The sequence below is a fragment of the Pezoporus wallicus genome, unplaced genomic scaffold (genome assembly GCF_028554395.1).
Source record: "Pezoporus wallicus isolate ANWC-B61680 ecotype Strahan unplaced genomic scaffold, APGP_CSIRO_Pwel_v1 contig_12604, whole genome shotgun sequence".
NCBI lineage: Eukaryota > Metazoa > Chordata > Aves > Psittaciformes > Psittacidae > Pezoporus > Pezoporus wallicus.
In genome coordinates this window covers 121,371-138,464 of record NW_026638783.1, presented here as the reverse complement: position 1 = coordinate 138,464, position 17,094 = coordinate 121,371, and the positions used below count along the sequence as shown (strand labels likewise).

Genomic DNA, 17,094 nt, shown 5'->3' with positions numbered 1-17,094 from the left:
TAACATGATCCCACTGGAGCAGCACCTCCGGAGCCTGCACCCATTCAGCCCTGCGAGATGGCTCTTGCGCAAGCAGCTGAAGGAAAACTGTGTGTTCTGCCACCCAAAACCCTGCCAGGAGGAACCAACCGTCTTGACTGCATTTGCCAGGAGAGTCCCAGATGCCCATCCAGGCCCTCGCTGTTCCACCTGGCGGGGATGATGCTGTGGAGACCAACTGCCTGCAGAATGTGGCACAAGGAATTTGCTGCTCAGCAACTCGGATTCAACTGCAGGGCTGGTTCCCGTTGCCAAACCACAGCGTAAAGCCCCGGGAATTCAGCTCTAACTGGGACAGACTCTGCTGCAAACTGGATGAGATCACTTCCAAGTTCCTGTTTAACAGGTGCCAGCTCCTTCTGCACCTGCTCCGTGCATTGGGATCAGACGGCTTCCACAAGAAGGGAACATCTGCTCAGCTCCCTTGGAAGCTGCAGGAAAGGCGGCTGGAAGGGACCAGACCTGACCCTCCCACCCCATGCCCAGAGCAGGGAAGCTGGGCCAGGTGGAAACAGCAAGAAAACTTGTGCTTGGCAATGGGGAAAGGAGCCCACGATCATCCTGCAACTTTATTTCCATATAAAAGAATATTCCTCTCCACAATAAAGGCAGCAAGAGCTCGCTCAGCTCTGGAGCTGCACCCCTGGCCAAGCTGGAGGAGGGCAGGGAATTCCTGTCTCCAAGCAGGACACATTCACACGGCAGCTCTACCATTCCAAGGACAATGCTGTGTCTCCGGCAGGAATTAACACCTGGCACGGGAGGATGCTCCCAGCAGCCTTGCCCCAGGGCCCAGCCCCTTCCAGGCAGGGTTGAGGAAGCATGGGAACACGGCACGATGATGCCACACGAAGAGGATCCGAGGCGGCCTTTGGCCATCACACACCTGCCTCAGCCCTCGGCTCACTCAGTCCAAGGCCACCCAGGACCAAGTTGCCTCCTCCCCTTCAGAGGCAGGTTGGAGCCCTACGGTGAAGCCTGGCTGCTGTCCTCATCCGAGGTCGCTGCACCTGCACTGTCCCCCTCAGCCTCTGCAGCACGGCCGGCGGCCTCCAGCTTCCTTCCCCTCTTCAGATGGTGCAGGTGGGATTTGGAGCGTGTGTGAGCTGGAGGGAGATGCAAACGGAGCCTTTGATTCTGTGGAACAGCCAACCCCATGTCCCTGTGCAGCGTAGGGAGCCGTCCCTTCCCATCCTCCCACACAGTTCATTCCTGCAGAGAAGTGACTTCCCAAGCCCTGCCCTGGCCATGAAGGGGGACAACCCTCCCAAGCCTCCTCCTGATCACAGGGAGGATGGGAGAGGGACAAACCCTGGTTCTGCATACACAGAAGTCTCCAGATTGTCAGGACTCACTGAACTCTCCCAGCAAACCTCCTCCCAGCCAAGACAACACCGGGAGGCTGGGAGAAAGGGAAGTGTTATCAAAGAGGCAGCACACTGAAGGATGCAGGAAGGTTGTGCAACTCTCCACCACCCCATGGAGCCCTGCCAGGATCATTTATAGGCCTAGATGCCTGCACCACAGCACTGGGATCTCCTGTAAATCTGCAGAGCAGCTCAGGATGGAGCCCGGAGCATAATTAGGCTTTTGCATAACTCCAGGGCAAGGCCCCCAGCCATGAGAGCACTTAGCAGGAGGCAGGGGGAACAGAGGCACAATCCCTGGGATGCAGCTTGTCCTGACACAGCACGGCAGCAGGAGCTGCACTTGGTTGAAATCACAGAGTTAAGGGCAGTAAAATCTCCTGTATCAGTGGTGTTATCTAAGTAGAAGGCGCTTTGTCTAATCAGAGCCATGAAGCATCTTAGCAGGGTGGTTTTGCTATTTCCAAGAGATCAGAGCAGCAATTAAAGCAGCAAACTTTCCAAGCAGGGCCTTTATGAAATGAGGGGATGTGCTCACTGAATCATGGCCCTGAGGGGTTTTCCAGACATCCTTTCCTGCCAAGGGATGAAGTTACATGCAAAGCTGCTGCTTTATCACAATTGCTGTAGGGTCACCTCAGCCTGAAATCAAGTCTCACCTCTTACAAGCAACACCAAAGCTCTCAGTGGCTGGAGGAGGCACTGCCTGGGAACGAGCCATCCACACAAAATCCACACAAATAGAACTTTTCCATCCCCCAGACCCAGTGGGGTACTGGGAAACAGCTCCCAGGACTATGTGTAACTTGCCTACAGAAACCAGAGCAGATTGCACATCAGCTCAGCCCCCACTGCTGGTTTCACTTCCATTTTGCACTCACAAGTAACACCCAGTTTGGGACTGTTTTTCTCCCACCATCCTGGGGTGTGAGCCAAATTCAGCTGGATGCAGGGAACCACAGCTGGTCTTGGCTGGGGAAGGCACTGTCATCATCTAGCAGAATTTGGGATGTTCCTGGAGGATGTGCAGTTGCAGATGCAGTGTTTTGGGGGGGGGGTTGTGGAGTTCCCACCCAGTCACAAAACCTGCTGGACCCTGATAGCTTTCAGAGTCCTCTAGTTCTGGAGGAGGCAGAGCTCCTCCAAAGCACCAGAGCTGAGACTGGCTAAAATAACAATGGCACTTCCAAACTGATCTCATTACAATGAGCTTCCTATTCTGAGCCTCCTTCCATCTTTGCTTTCAGCAGTTCCCTGGATCAATAGGAATAAGTGACTTGTTCAAATCCAATGACCAACGACCTGCAGAACTTATCTGTGCATTGTGCCTGCACTCTGTGTTTGGGCAACACATGGAGATTTACCAGGTCTGCTCCTTGCAGCCAGTTTCTCTGCTACTTTTTGTTCCTGGTTCTCAGCATGAGCCTCCCAGCGCAGATAAATTCAGAGTTAATCTGATTCCAGCTGAGCTCTTTTAAAGGCAGTCTATTGAAAATAGAAAATCCTTTTCTATTACCATTGCAGCTAGCAATACTCTAAAAAACACAAATAGGAGATACTGGAGCAAACCTGAGCTATTAAAAACCATTCCAAGTTTTTTTACACATTTTAGAAGAAACAAACCTGTTCTCTGCTTCATGACAAAGCACCTGAAGTGCTGAAAAGGGCCAGCAGCCCTCACTAAACAAACAGCTCTAGGGCTCGATGGTACCTATAGATCCCCACGCCTGGCAGGGCAGTGACTGGGTGCAGGGAAGGGGGGAAGCCTGACAGATGGCTGCTGTGGCACAGCTCCTGCACCCCCCTGGGCTTGCAAATGGCTCCTTTCATCCCGGGCTGTAAACAAGCCCTGGAAGCCCGAGATGATGTGCTGAGATGATGTGCTGAGATGATGTGCTGAGATGATGTGCTGAGATGATGTGCTGAGATGATGTGCTGAGATGATGTGCTGAGATGATGTGCTGAGGGTCATCCGGCCAGGCAGCCAGGCAAGGAAAGCTGCTCTGCTTCAGAGAGCTGCCTCGCTGCACCTCTCTGTGTGACTGCCCCCTCCCATGTCCTGTTCCCCCCCAGCTGAGCCCTACCTGCCCACTCCCTGTCCCCAATGATGAGTCTGTCGCAGAGCTCACACACGCGCTGACTCCGCTTGTTCTCATTTACATCGGGCTCCATCTTCACGGGCTCTGCCAGGGGCTCCCGGCCCTGTAGGTGAAATAATGCCTCCAGTTGGGGGCTGCTGTGAAACCTGCCTGGCTGTGTTCACTCTGGGATGTGAACCTGCCACACGCAGACAGCAATGCTAGCGGGACAGACGCTGCAGTTGCACCATGCAAGACAAGTGCAGCACGGGCCATCAGGAGAAATCTTCAGCTTAGACAACAGTCCTCTGCCACTGTGAGGGGAGCCCAAGGCTGGACACAGGCAGACAGCAGAGAGACTAAGTGCCAAGTTAACGGGCCTGGAGACTGCCAAGAAGTTGGCTTCTTGGTCATGGCTCCCGTGTTAACTCTAGTTACCCAGTACCTGGATGAAGCTCTCCACAATCTCCAGAGCAGGTTTCAGCACATTCTCTTCCCACCGCACGAGATCAGACACCTCCAAGGCATACACTGGGGGTACATTGGGCCCAGGACCTACAGAGGCAGAGGCAGACAACTCAGCACACCAGAACACCCCCAGCATCATGTCACAGTGCCCATGGGGCTACACTATGAGCAGAGTGTCCTGCTTTTTCCTATATAGTTCTTTAGCATTCAGAAGCAAACAGCACCAGCCTTTCCAGAGCCCAAATTACCAAAGACCTCAGCCTGGGGGGGATACCACCCTTGCAAAGAGCATGAGCACCTACGAACACAGGCAAGCATCTCCATGGTTGTCTGTTTGGGACAGCATTGTGGAATCTGAGCACACCAACAGCCCAGCCCAGCAACAAACACTTCATCACTGCCATGGTACATGGGAGGCCACAGGAGATCAAAAAGCTAGATGTGGACACAAAGCCATCACACAAAGCTTACAAGGAGATGCAGGCACAGAGTCTGGATGAGGAATCTGTGGGTGCAGCTCCTCACTCAGAGCTGTAATGGCTTGTGTGGCTGCTCTGGCCACATAGTGCTCCCAGCAGCAGACCACAGTGGGAGATGCTTTGTTAATGCCTCAGACAAGACCCAAGTTTCAAAGCCACCCCTCTGGTCTCCCCCAGCCCGGTGTGAGGGCACGGGGCACAGGCAGCAGCAATCAGAGCACCCGCTCAGACAAAGCCATCCCAGGCTGCTGCGTGCCAGGCTCCAGCAGCTGCTGCTCCTTGGTGTTGTAACCACAACCAACCTCCTCACAAAGCTGGGCTGCAGCACACCTGCCACCAGAAAGGTGAGCCACAGCCACCGAGCACATGGCTGCGGGACAGCTCTTGCACCTCGTTCAAAGCCTCTTTTGAGCCCAGTTTCTCCCTGCCTGGGCTTTTTCTCTTTATTTTATTGTTGTTTTGCCCCTACCGAGCACCTTTCAACAAGTGCCCGGCTCCCAGCTGCTGCTGCTGGCCCTGCTCCAAGGCTGGGGCTGGGATGGGGAAGTCCTGCTGGCTCCTGGCCACTGCAGCCAGCACAGCCCATGCTCAGAGCAGCCAACAGGCTCATGCTCCTGATCCGGAGGGCAGCATCAACTGGGCACCATGTGCGACACCATGAGGAGAGGGACCATGCTGGGCACCCCCTGCCCAAGCCCCGAAGCAGTGGAGCCTCTCCTGAGCTAGGAGCAGGGGATGGGCTGAGGAAAGATGAGAGATGAAGAACAGGGGTGGTGAGGTAGGGTAGGAACAGAGGACTCACGTTTCAGGAAGCGGTTTCGGACCCATTTGTTCTGCCTCCGGGCGTACCTCTTGGTCACCTGCTTCAGGGCCTGGATCCCTTTGAAACAGAGGGATTAAAACAAAGGCGAGTGTAAGGCTGCAAGATGAGCTCAGAGCCCAAAACCTCTGCCCTGAAGCTTTTAGCAGGTAGAACAATCTGTTCAAGGGCCGCCCTGCTCTCACAATACCCAAGTATCAATCTGCACAAATGGAGCTCAGGACTCCTCATCCTTCCCACAGGTGTCCCACAGGATGGCTGACCACTGTACAACCTGGCAATACTCAGTACCAGACTTATCTATCCCTCTGTAATGGTCTTCTGAGCAGACATAACAAGCCCCTTCTGTTTTCAAGCCTTTTATCATTGCTGTGGTTTCCTCAGACTCCCATCTCCACTTTGCACTGAACCCTCCCCAACACAGATCAACTCTGCCTGGAACCTCTGCTGTGCTGAGGAGCAGAGCAGCTCTGTCATAGAATAATTAGGGCTGGAAAGGACCTTAGGATCATCCAGTTCCAACCCCCTTGCCATGGGCAGGGACACCTCACACTAAACCAGGTCACCCAGGGCTCTGTCCAACCTGGCCTTGAACACTGCCAGGGATGGAGCATTCACAGCTTCCTTGGGCAACCCATTCCAGTGCCTCAGCACCCTTAAAGAACTTCCTTAGATCCAATCAAAACTTCCCCTGTTTGTTTTAACCCGTTACCCCTTGTCCTGTCACTACAGTCCCTAATGAAGAGTCCCTCCCCAGCATCCCTACAGCCCCCTTCAGACACTGGAAGCTGCTCTGAGCTCTCCACGCAGCTTCTCTTCAGGCAGAACAGCCCCAACTCTCTCAGCCTATCTTCATACAGGAGGTGCTCCAGCCCCTGAGCATCCTCATGGCCTCCTCTGGACTTGTTCCAACAGTTCCATGTCCTTTTTATGCTGACAACAGAACTGCACACAATGCTCCAAGTGAGGCCTCATGAGCAGAGGAGCAGGATCACCCCCTTCAACCTGTCCTCTAACACCGTCCCGAACTCCAGAATGGAACATGCCATCAAAGTGCACCACTGTTGACTCATGCTGTGATCTGCTAGATCCCCAGGCTCCTTCCCACCATAATGCTGCTGAACCAGATGCTGAGTTCCACTTCATTCCCTTTCTAGCTCAGCTCCCCACAGCATTCACACCCCAGCTGGGATCTCATCACCCAGGTCACCGGTGGACCAGCTCCAGATCCCGTGCCCAGTACAAGCTGCATGTAGGCCAGGGGGAAGGAAGGGAGGAATTGCTCTGGCTGTGCTCAGCAATGCTCCAAGCACTGAAAAAGGAGCCCCTGTCCCCCTGAGCTGGCAACTATGGAAAATGCAGAGAGAAAGGTGCAGCTCAACCCCAACAAGACTTGCGCTAAGGTCTGAGCTTGGCTCAGCCCATCAGGCAGTGTCTCCTGAAGCTGCATGGGGCTGAGGGATGTAGGGCATGCAGGGTGCTCCTCCCACCTTTTTGCAGCAGCAGGGCACTGGTCTCTGGTGAGCAGCTCCCTTCACTGATGAGGTACTCATGGAACTCCTTGAAGCCAATGGACTGGAAGATGCCGTGCTGGTAATCCTGCCTAGAGAAGACAAGAGGCAGAGGTCAAAGCCATCTCCTGTAGAACAGTGGGAGACCTGAACCCTCCTGTGAATAGCTGGGGTCTCTGCATCCCACCCTGCAGGAACCTCCCCAGGTGACACAAGCCCATGGGCTCAGGGGACAAGCCAAACCAGGCACACAAGACAGACCAGTGCCTTCAGGGTCAGCCCATGTCAGCTTCCCTGTGTGAATGCTTAGGCAGCACCAAGTCATTTTTACTGAGGGAAAATGGCAGGTATGGTCCAGGCAAAATTAATTCTCAACACTAAGACCCACAGGGACTCTGCTGTTTGACCAAATGTGCTCTAAGGGTTCTGGCAGGAAGGGAAGGAGGCCAGGAAGTGCTTGAGGATCCGGCTGGTCCACACCTCTCCACGATGGTGCCCCTGCAGAGGCAGGAACCCAGAGCAGATGCTGCCAGGAGAGGGCTGGGAGCAGCAATGCACCAGAGGTGCTTCGGGCAGAGCTGTTTTGGTGCCTGCATGGCTCGGGGATGGGGGGGGGGGGATGAGCAGGAAGGGAGCTGGCTCCTCACCCACCGGTTCTCAGCCACCTTCTGTTGGTTGTAGCGGCGGTGGAAGTCGCGCAGCTCCTCCAGCAGCCCCGCAGCCAGCATGTCATCCACCCGCTTCTCCAGCCGCTGGTCCAGAGCTGGGAGGAGGAGAGCAGGGCATGCCCTCAGGAGGCCCACAGCTGGACCACGTGCCAGAACATGCCCCAGCGCTGCCACCCTCCCCATCCCGCTGAGGAAGGCAGAACCCAGCAGGCGAGGGCAACAAGTCCTTTGTCACGCTCACGGATGCCAAAGGAATTGCTGCCTCGCTCAGGGAGGAGGCTGGGGCAGGAGCAGGGCGTCAGCCCTCATCTGCATCGCCTTACTCAGCCAGGAGCTCACTCTCACCTGCCTGGTCTGCATGGAGCCACAAGATGCAGGAATGTGGGTATTTCAGGGGCCCACCTAAGGGCCCCCCACCTTCCTCCTCCTGCTGCTGCTGCAAGATTTCACTATGGGGGATCCCCGTCTCTTCAAACACTTGGAGGCTCCTGCAAGCAGAGACAGAGCTCAGAGGCTGGGTGAGGATGAGCTTTTCCATTTCCCAGGCAGCCCTGAGGACTCCAGCAAAGGGAACCGCAGACACTCACTGAGATCCATCCTTCTCATGTGGGGGGAGGGCTGGTTTCTGCCCCCTCCCGTGCCCAGCATCCTGAGCACACCCAGGTCCTGGGGGTACAAAGCAGTGCAGAGCACAGTGATGGCACCCAAGGAGCCTAGAGCACAGCCACCCACTCCTGCCTGGCAGCAGGACAAATCCTGCAGGGGACAGGGTTCTGGCTCCAGCCCTGCCCTTTCCAGCCAGGTAGGGCTGCAGGGAAGGGGCCAGCACTGCTAATGCTCAGCCCAGCCCAGGCAGGGAGGTGAAGGAAGCTGCTGGGGGTGCCCAACCCCCTGTCCCCCCCCCGCACCGTGCGAATGGGGTGGGTGGTGTTCTGCTCCCCCCAGGCCAGGGCTCAGCTGGGATGGGCCCGCCAAAGCAGCAAGCCTGGTCTTGCCGCCGTGCTGTTCCCACAGAGCTCAGCTATGTTACTCAGCCAGCACAGCAGCTTGCTCTTTAAATAGCTTCAGATAAACCCTGCTGCTGGGGCACCGCAGCGGGAGCAGCCCCGGTGCACAGGAGCCAGGAGCCATGCACCATCCTGCATCCCAAAGGCTGGCGTGCTGCATGGCCAAAGGTCTCAGATCCCAGAGAGCTCCTCAACACCAGTGCTCCAAGGTCCCCAGGCACCTTGCTAAGAGGCTGGGAGCACGCACCTGGGATGGGAGAGCCTGTCTTGCTGTGTTCCCTGGCACACGATTCCCTCGGGAAGGGGTGCAGGGCACCCCAAGCTCACCCCAAGCTCACCTGGCTACTTTACGCTTGTCGTGGGGGTGCAGCTTGGCTGCCATCTCGGGGTCCACCCTGCTCAGGCGGCGATAGAGCTCCCCACCATCCAGCTGCTCCAGCTCCACCTTCCTGTCCCTGACCGTCTCCGGAGCTGTGCTGGCCGTCTCCTGCAGGGCACAAGGCTCCTCTCAATGGGGACACTCATCCACATGCAAGGCCAGCGCAAGCCACAACATCCCCCAGACCCACAGGGTGAATGAGGGGCTTTTGATTCTCCTTGCCCCACTCTAGCAGGGGGAACACCATGCCCAGTTGCAGAAGGCTGCTCTGAACATGGGCTCACCCTTTCCCAGTGGGATACGCAGCCCCCCAGATGTACCTTAGTGTTGATGAGGACCTTCCAGAGCAGGGACTCGATGTAGTAGTTGGTTCCTCCCACAACAATCGGGATCTTGTCTCGGGCAAAGATGTCTTCAATGTGCTATCGTCAAGGAGCATAAGCACAGCTGCACAGCAGGGAGGAAGGGCTGTGGGAGCAGCAGCCTGCTGGCCCAAACCTCATTTGCCCAGCTCCATGGAGCTGGTTAAGGCTGTGGGACAGGGTTATAGGTGTCCCTCATCGGTCACTATCCTCTGCTGCCTGTGTCAGCTACCACCAAAACTCGGGGACACCCAGGGACTGCCAGGGAAGGCAACATCTGGCTCAGATCCTCCCCAGCCAGCCCTGAGGATGGGCTGCCCTGAGCATTACCTGGGTAAAAGCAGCTCCAAGTTCCCCTCACCAGCAGTATCCCCTGAAACCCAGAGTTATTTGCACTGTGGAGAGCCCAAGTCTGAGGCAAACCCTGATCCCTCTTGTGGCTGTGAAGGGGGGAAGTCCATATCTGCCCAGCCAGGCAGGCTGCAGAGTGAAGGGATATGAGAGGCACAGCTTTGTCTCTGAAATCTACCACTGTGTAGTTGGAGACAAGGGGATCCACAAAGCTGATCATGTGGTGCCTGCACAGACGCTGCTCCTGCAGGGAAACCTTGTTGGTGATGATGTCCAAGCCCTTGTACACCTGGGGAAGAGAAGAACCCATCATTCACCTCTATGCCCCATGAGAACCCCCCTGACCATTGCTCCTTTCCCCCACAGCTCGTGACTGCTCTCCTGGCCTGGTGGAACCCTGCAGTTAGGGATGGATCAAGGTCAGGGTAAGCAGGCAAGCCCAGCTCCGAAGCACAGAGCTCCACAACGATGAGGATGGCTGCCTCCAAACTGCCACCTCCTCATCTACTGCTCTTGGAGCTAAAAGCTCAGGTCTGCCTCTCTCCAAACACCACCCTCCAGCACAGCACTGAGTCTCGTTTGAGGGCAAGGATCACTGCTTCCCGTAACGCACAAGTGTCTCTGGATGCGACGTGCGACTCCACGGAGCCTCCTGAACATGCAAATGGTCTCAGCTCATGCCTGAGAGACACCCGTGAGTGCAACCGGGAGCATCTCACTGCTTCGAGCTGAGTCTTCAATCCCAAGTTTGGGATATAGAACCTGGGAGAGCACTGCTGGGAGGTGCTCACCCTCAGCTAGCCAGCTAAGAGCAGAGCAGAGAGAAAAGCCACCCGAACCAACCCCTTGGGAGCATCCTTGGTGACGAGCCAAAGCAACCTGCGATCCCAGCAGCACACACCTGAGCCACAGCCCAAATCCACCCTCCAGGCTGCATAAAGCAGCCAAAGCCTAAGCCCACAGACCTTGCAAGTACCGGAGCTGCCTCAGCCTGGCATCCCATCCCCGCAGCTCGGCTGGGTCCTGGGGGAGATGAGAGCATGTTTCACTCAGAAGGGAGGAAGGCTCCTAACCCTGCTCCCCGTGGCATGCAAACACAACCCCCTTCAGCACAGGGTGCCCCTGTGCCCAGCACTGCTGGCCAATGGGTGCTGCAGAGAAGCAGGTATCACAGTGGGGACCTGTACCCCAAGGGTGCTGGCAGCAGGCACACGGTGACAGTGGGCACTTTCTGTCCAGCCTGGCTCCGCACTGTGTGCCACAGTGGCTCAGGCTCTGCTTTGTGCCGCTGCTCCTGCTTGGAACAGTCTCCCGGCTTGGAATAAAGCAGGCTGATGGGAGAAAGGGCTGGAAATGGCTGTGCCCTTCCTCCTCCACTCCCCAGAACCCACCCCAGCCAGAGGGCCAGACTTCCACAAACACATTTCCCCTTAATCCCCTCCGAGGAGCTGCCAAGGCAGCGCAGCCTCCACCCACTGCCTGCCCTCAGCAGACACCAGGCCAAGGTGACACGGAGGTGACCTGCGGGCACCGGGCGGCAGCAAGGCACGATCCCAGGTCAGTGGAGCAGGGAAGCCCGGAGCTGCCGGGGCGGCTGAACCGGCTGCGGCCCCGCGCACAGCTCCCATCCTGCCAGGAGCTCGGAACTTGCTGCTCGGTGGGCGAGGGCCAGCTCCTGCTCCAGTCCCTCGGTAGGGAAAGGCTGCCTGGGGGCAGGAAGCGAGAGGGGAGCGGGAGGGCAACCAAATGCTCTTCCTTTCGGCCCTGCAGAAACCCAGCTGGCTCCAGGGGATGGGGAGCAGACGGGAGGAGAGGCCCAAGAGGCAGCTCTGTGCCAACACGCCCCGTGGCTGGCTGCAGCCTATTGATCCCCTTCCATCGCCCAGCCCCGGGCTGAGCAGCACTATTCAAGGCAGGTCTCCAGCCGGCACCGAAAGCCTTTGAATGCAGGGAGCGTTGGCTCAGTGCCACCTCTCCCCAGGCAAGGGCCAGCCCAGCCCTGCAGCTCCTCCGACTCCCACTCGTCTGCCTGAGATCAGAGTTAATACCGAGGGCTGATGGTGACGGGGGGGGGGGCTCGGAAGCAGCCGGGAGCTCCCAGTGCCCTGCACAGGCACAAACAGGATTTACCCATTCAAGCTCCGATCCCCCAAGGTTCTCCTGGAGATTAAACACCGAGAGCCTCCCCGAATATCGAGCAACAAGGGGAGGAATGCGGTGTCAGTCTGTGGGCTGGGAGGAAACAAAGGCGGCCTTTTACACACAAGCAGCAAGGTTTCCACCAGCTGGCTGTCGCACCCAGACGTCCTCCTGACACTCATGGCTATTTGCAGCAAGCGGCTCAGATAAGCCTTTGTTGCTTTCTAAGGCGCCCAAAACAGATTAGCAGCGAGCAGCCTGGAGCAGCAGCCCTCCGACACACCGAGCACAAGCTGCGGGCTCAAGATGCTCGGCCTTGGCAGCATCCTCTCACCCTGCAGTGAAGGCCCCGCACGGGTCAGCCCTGCAGCTCCCAGCTCTTTGCTGGGAGGACAGGGCCATCTCCCCTTCTAAGTGATCCTCAGGAAACGGTGCCGTGAGGCTCCTCAGCCTGGGAAGGGCTCTCCCAAACCCTCACTCTGGCACCAGTTTCCTGCACAGCCCCAAACTCGTCCCTTTGTCACCATCTGCACCAGAGGGGTAAAGGCACAGTACACCAGGCTGTGCAGCACAGGGACCCCAGACACAGCCAAGGCACCTACAGCTGGGAGAGTGTGAATATTCCACACAACCAAGGGAATCTCCCAGCTGGAGAGGGGCATGGAGGGCCCACACCAAGCTAGGATGCAAGGAGAGCTCAACTCACTCCCCACTCCGATCCCTGCCATCAGAAAGATGGCAACAAAGGCTCTTAAGATGTCCTGACTTGGACACAGTAAATGGCAAATGTACCCAGTGTGCTACAACAGCCTCCGGAGAAGGATGGCATCCAGAAGGGACAGCGAGATGGGGAACGGATGGGGCCCTCCAGCAAGCTGGGATCAGGAAGAACAAAGAAACAGGACTGGCTTCAGCCCATTTGGGTTTCCCAGGAACGACTTACTCCTAAAGGAAACCCTCTGGGATGACGAACAGCAACAGAAAGGACAAAAAAAAACAAGATTAAGAGGCCATCAGATTAAGCAGAGCTCCTGAGCTGCACGCAGGCAGCAGCTAAGTCTGTAACATGACCACAGCGACCCACAGCCATGACGAAACGCCCTGCAGAGAGAGGGGTGCCTGTGTGGGAACAGGTGGGTTTGGGGCTCCCGGCCCCTTCCCGAGCCTGGCTCCAGCTCCAGCAGCTGCCCAGGACACTGCCAGCAGTCGTCAGAGCCCACCGGGACCGCAGCGATGAATGGACACGGGCACTGGCAGCTGCCAGTAGGGAATGAGCAACGGGAGCTTTAAAACCCATGGCAAGGCCAGCGGAGCCAGTGCTGCGTGGCAGAGGGATCTGCAGCGGGCAGTATCCCATGGGAACACAGCCAGCGAGCAAGCACAGAGCTGGCTGCGGCCGCCCGAGCAGGGCACAGGGGTTAGTGGGACACGGGCTGCTGGAGGCTGCGCCTTCAGGCGGCCTGAGGCCAGGCTCAGAGCACGCTGTGCTGCGGGATAAAGGCAACGGAGCTGCTCCCCTTCCACAGTCACGCTAGAATGGGATTAAAAGGAAAGGAGGACAAGAGCCACTCAAGCCCAGATGCCATTGGGTGCCTGCAGCCAGCGTCCTCCCAGCCCCTTGCATTCCCATAGTGGGACCTGAAATAACCAGAGCACAAAATAGACGCCTCAAACCATCCACCAGCATGAACCGAGAATTTGCAGCGCACCAGTGGGCTTCAGCCACGTCTGCAGAGCTCTGGGGGCAGCGGGAGCCTGCTCAAGTCAACAGGCACAATTCCCCATCCTAAAGCCTGCTGCGTGCTGGGCTGGCGGTCTGATTCGGAGGAAACTCCAGGAACAAACTCGCCAACAGAGTTTCAAGTTGACAAGCAGGTATTCTTTATTGTGTCCCCGAACTGCTATACAGGTCATCCTTATATGATCACCGAGCATATCACATCATTTTCCAAAAGGTTTCCGGCATGCATACAAAAATGTGGGGGTCTTTAAGGGTCGTTTACTTTTCCCAACAAGCTTAATTAACATTACAGACATCGCAATCATCCTGCCCTTCTACTTATCAGTGAGTTTATCTGTGCCCACCCACATCTGCTAGTCCCAGATACTTCCCATCCCCAGGTCCTGTCCTTCTGCTTTTCTCACACCTTTTGTACTGAGGTCCTGAGGGCCTGAAACTATGTCAACTACCTTCAAGCACCGCAGTTTTCCATTACAAAGCCATCAACATTACTTAGAACATTACATTTTGTATTTTTGTGCCTCCTTGTCCCAAGGTCACTGCGAGGGCCGAGAGCCTCAGGGTTACCAGCACACAACCAGGCACAAATGACTGAACAAAAGCTCTGGGTTTGTCTGCAGGAAGGTCGGCACCAGTAAAATCCCAGCAGCCAAGATCTGACCAGAGACGCTCCTGGTGCAGACACGACAGCAGAGTAACTCGCCTTGCAAACAACAGCAGGCACCTAAAAGCCATCCCAGCCCAGAAGAGGACTGCAGAGCAAACCAGCTCACAGGCAGTCGCACCCTGTGCTCGAGGAGAGCAGGATGGACACGGAGGTCCTTCATTACAGAGCACATGGTGAGGGCTCGAAGCACTGGCATGGCTGGGCCAGGCAGCTCCAGACAAAGCTTCTGCATCTACATGAATGCTTTGCCCCTGCAGGACTCAATTCAGCTCAGATCTCAAACACTCCTTGCTCAAGAGCTTAAGGAAAACATCCCGTAAAATTAAAGCTTCCAATTGCTCCAGATTGAGGAGAGGGAAGTTTAAAGTTTAGCTCTCTAGGACACAAATAGTGACCAGCATCAGCAGCCAGGTGCAGGAAAGCAGGAGGTGGCTGCAGGAGAGGAGAGCGCGAGCCCATCCCTGGGCAGCAGGAAGGGTGCTGTTGGCAGCAAACACTTTTAAACCAGCACAATAAATACACTGAGCACTGAAGGCTGGGGGAGCTCAGGTGCTACAGAACCAGAGCAGCCAAAGCAGTGATTACGAAGGAAACATTTTGCTAACCAATAATAACAAGCCGCCTGTGGTGGCTGAAATCTGCATCTGGTGATGAAGCTCCCGTGTCGGTGCAATCAGGACCAAAAAAGAGGCTCAGCTCCTCCTGAATCCAGCACAGACTCATAGAAAAGGACCTTGTGTCATCTGTATCTGCTATCTTCCACACTGCTAGGGATGGAGCATGGAAGGAGATGAAACCACAGGCTCTCAAGCAGCAAATACAGCTGTTAACATCCTTCCTTCCCCGTCTCTCTTTGGTGTCCCTTTGCCTCATCGCACCTCGCTGATGCTCCATCCATCCAGCAGCCCCTGGAAGGGCGCACGGCAGAGCCGGGACACGCGGCTCAGCGCAGGGACCAGCGGGACCGTGGGGCTCGCTCAGGGCTCCCACCACGTCCTGCGCGGCTGCCACAGCCCAGGCTCCTTGCCAGCACCCGCAGGACCGATCCTCAGCACCACTTACAACCGGTTACCCCCAGCCGCTGCCTCAAAGTGCTCCTCAACCCCCCGCGGAGCCCTTGTGGGTCTAAATGAAAGCCTCTCGCTCGGGTTTCCTCCCGGAGGGAGCCTTCACCCGCAGCGCTGCTTCTGCCTCCCCGTTCAGCTGCTGTGGCACGGCTGCCACAGACACCGGGGGGGGCTCAGCCCGCACCCCGCGGGGCTCTGCGGGCCCCGAGCAGGCCCCGCTCCCCGCCGCGGCCTCCCTCAGGCCCAGCGCCGGCCCTCCCCTGCTCGCAGGCCGCAGGCCCCGCCGCGCTGTCTCCCGGCCCTACCTGCATGGAGTCGGCGCTGACGATCTCCCCGCCGAGGCGCAGCCCCAGCTGCAGCGCCAGCGCCGACTTCCCGGTGCCGGTAGCGCCGAGGATCACCACGAGCGGCCGCGGCGGCGGGGCCCGCCCGAGGCACAGCGCGGCCGCCGCCATGGCCTGGCCCGGCCCGGCGGCTGCCAGGGCGGGCGGGACGGGGGCGGGACGGGGCCGGGCCCTGTGCCCCGTGGCCCTCATTGCGGCGGGGCTCGGGGCTCGGGGCTCCGGTCACCGGCCCCATCCCCACCCCGGACCTGGACCCTCCTCGGGTCCCCGGGACCCCCAGGCCCCTTTATCGCCCCCCCCCTCCCCGGCTTCCTCAATCCCGGCCATGCCCACGAGTGGGGTCCTGCGCCCTGGTCCCCGTTTATTTTGGGGTGGGGTGGGAAGGATGTTGTTGCCATAGCAACAGGGCAGGAGGGTGAGGAGCGGGGCTGTTGCCATAGCAACAAGATAGGGGCGCTTTGCCGTGGCAATCGCAGCCTCCTCTCAAGCTCGTCCTCCCCATCGCCACGGCAACACGGGGAGATGGGGAGCGGGCGGCTGTCTCCGTGGCGACAGAGAAGGAGGGAAGGCAGGGAGACGGTTGCTATGGAGACAGCGGGAGGAGGGTATCTCCCTGGCAACACACATCCTCTGCCATAGCAACAGGGAGCGGGGAGGCTGCGGGGGATTATCACCGCTTCGGGAAACTGCCCTACAAATTTGCCAGCCCAGGCGTGAAGGCGGCTCCGTGGCCGAGAAACCCGAGTACAGCGAGCGGGGGGAGAAGAAAAGGTGGTATGGAAGGGGGGGGGGGGTCACAAGGAGCAGGGGGTGAGCAGGGCAACAGCACTAGGAGATAACTGTTAGGGCTGGAAATGCTGCATCGGGATGGTCCCAGCCAACACTGGCACATCACAGCACTGAGGAGCCCTGTGTGCTTACTTGGTTCACTTACGGATGCTGTCAGTCATGGCAATACGAGAGGAGACGTCTCCATTATTAACCAGGGAAGTCTCAGGTGTATATATAGGTATGTGGGCTTTCAGCAGGAGAAATCAGAGGTGTGGTGTACTTAAAAACCAGCCACATTTTCCCCTGGTGACTGTCCCTGCTCAGGCCATGGATCTGCACATCGTGCCTAAGAGAGAAAAAGTGTTTTAAGCATCCGGCATGCCTTCAGCATGAAGAGCAAAAGCACACCCTGCTAAAAACCTTACCGGGAGGCTCACCTTGAGCTCAAAAGAGACACCGGTGTGCAAGTGTCAGCAATAAGCAACTGAGGGACTCGTGCAGCTCGGCTTTGTTCCCTGCACACGGGCAAGGTGTCAGATTTAGGTCACCCTGCTCCGTGTTTAAGCTGTGGTTCCTGTGAGCATCTTTTAATGCAGCCCTAAAAGGCTTTGACATGGCATGATGCAACATGCAGCGAGTGTGAGACAGTGCTGGAGCTGAAGGGAATGGGAGCATAGGATTCCTGCAGGGTGGAATTGCTGCTTTCTAAGCCTGCTTCTCCCAGGTGGCTGCATCTCCTGCAGCAGCTCTTCTGCCTGCTCAGCAGTAACAGAATCCCATGTCCCTCTCGCATTTAAAGCAAGACTTTCACTGCCAGCACGAAGGAAACCCAAACA

At 57.2% G+C, this 17,094-nt stretch overlaps 1 protein-coding gene across 1 annotated transcript; it reads right to left on the bottom strand.

The window, feature by feature from the left end:
* Positions 1–942: 942 nt before the first annotated feature.
* TRIT1 (tRNA isopentenyltransferase 1) lies at positions 943–15,621 on the bottom strand. The gene is made up of 11 exons (XM_057412580.1): positions 15,449–15,621; positions 9,678–9,818; positions 9,137–9,235; positions 8,776–8,924; positions 7,776–7,918; positions 7,414–7,525; positions 6,742–6,854; positions 5,234–5,311; positions 3,930–4,039; positions 3,491–3,608; positions 943–1,145 (listed from the first exon to the last, which is right to left on the bottom strand). Exons 1-11 carry the CDS (start codon positions 15,596–15,598, stop codon positions 1,006–1,008), a joined length of 1,353 nt encoding a protein of 450 aa, XP_057268563.1. The 5' UTR covers positions 15,599–15,621; the 3' UTR covers positions 943–1,005.
* Between the last annotated feature and the right edge of the window lie 1,473 nt (positions 15,622–17,094).

Bases quoted from the DNA above. Each gene is read 5' to 3' on its own strand.
- TRIT1 (XM_057412580.1), bottom strand. From the start codon at position 15,598: ATGGCGGCGGCCGCGCTGTGCCTCGGGCGGGCCCCGCCGCCGCGGCCG. The intron at 5,312-6,741 runs GTGGGAGGAGCA...TCTGTTTCAAAG, and splicing joins TGCCCTGCTGCTGCAAAAAG to GGATCCAGGCCCTGAAGCAG. The intron at 1,146-3,490 runs GTAGGGCTCAGC...ATCTCCCTCCAG, and splicing joins TGGGGACAGGGAGTGGGCAG to CTCACACACGCTCCAAATCC.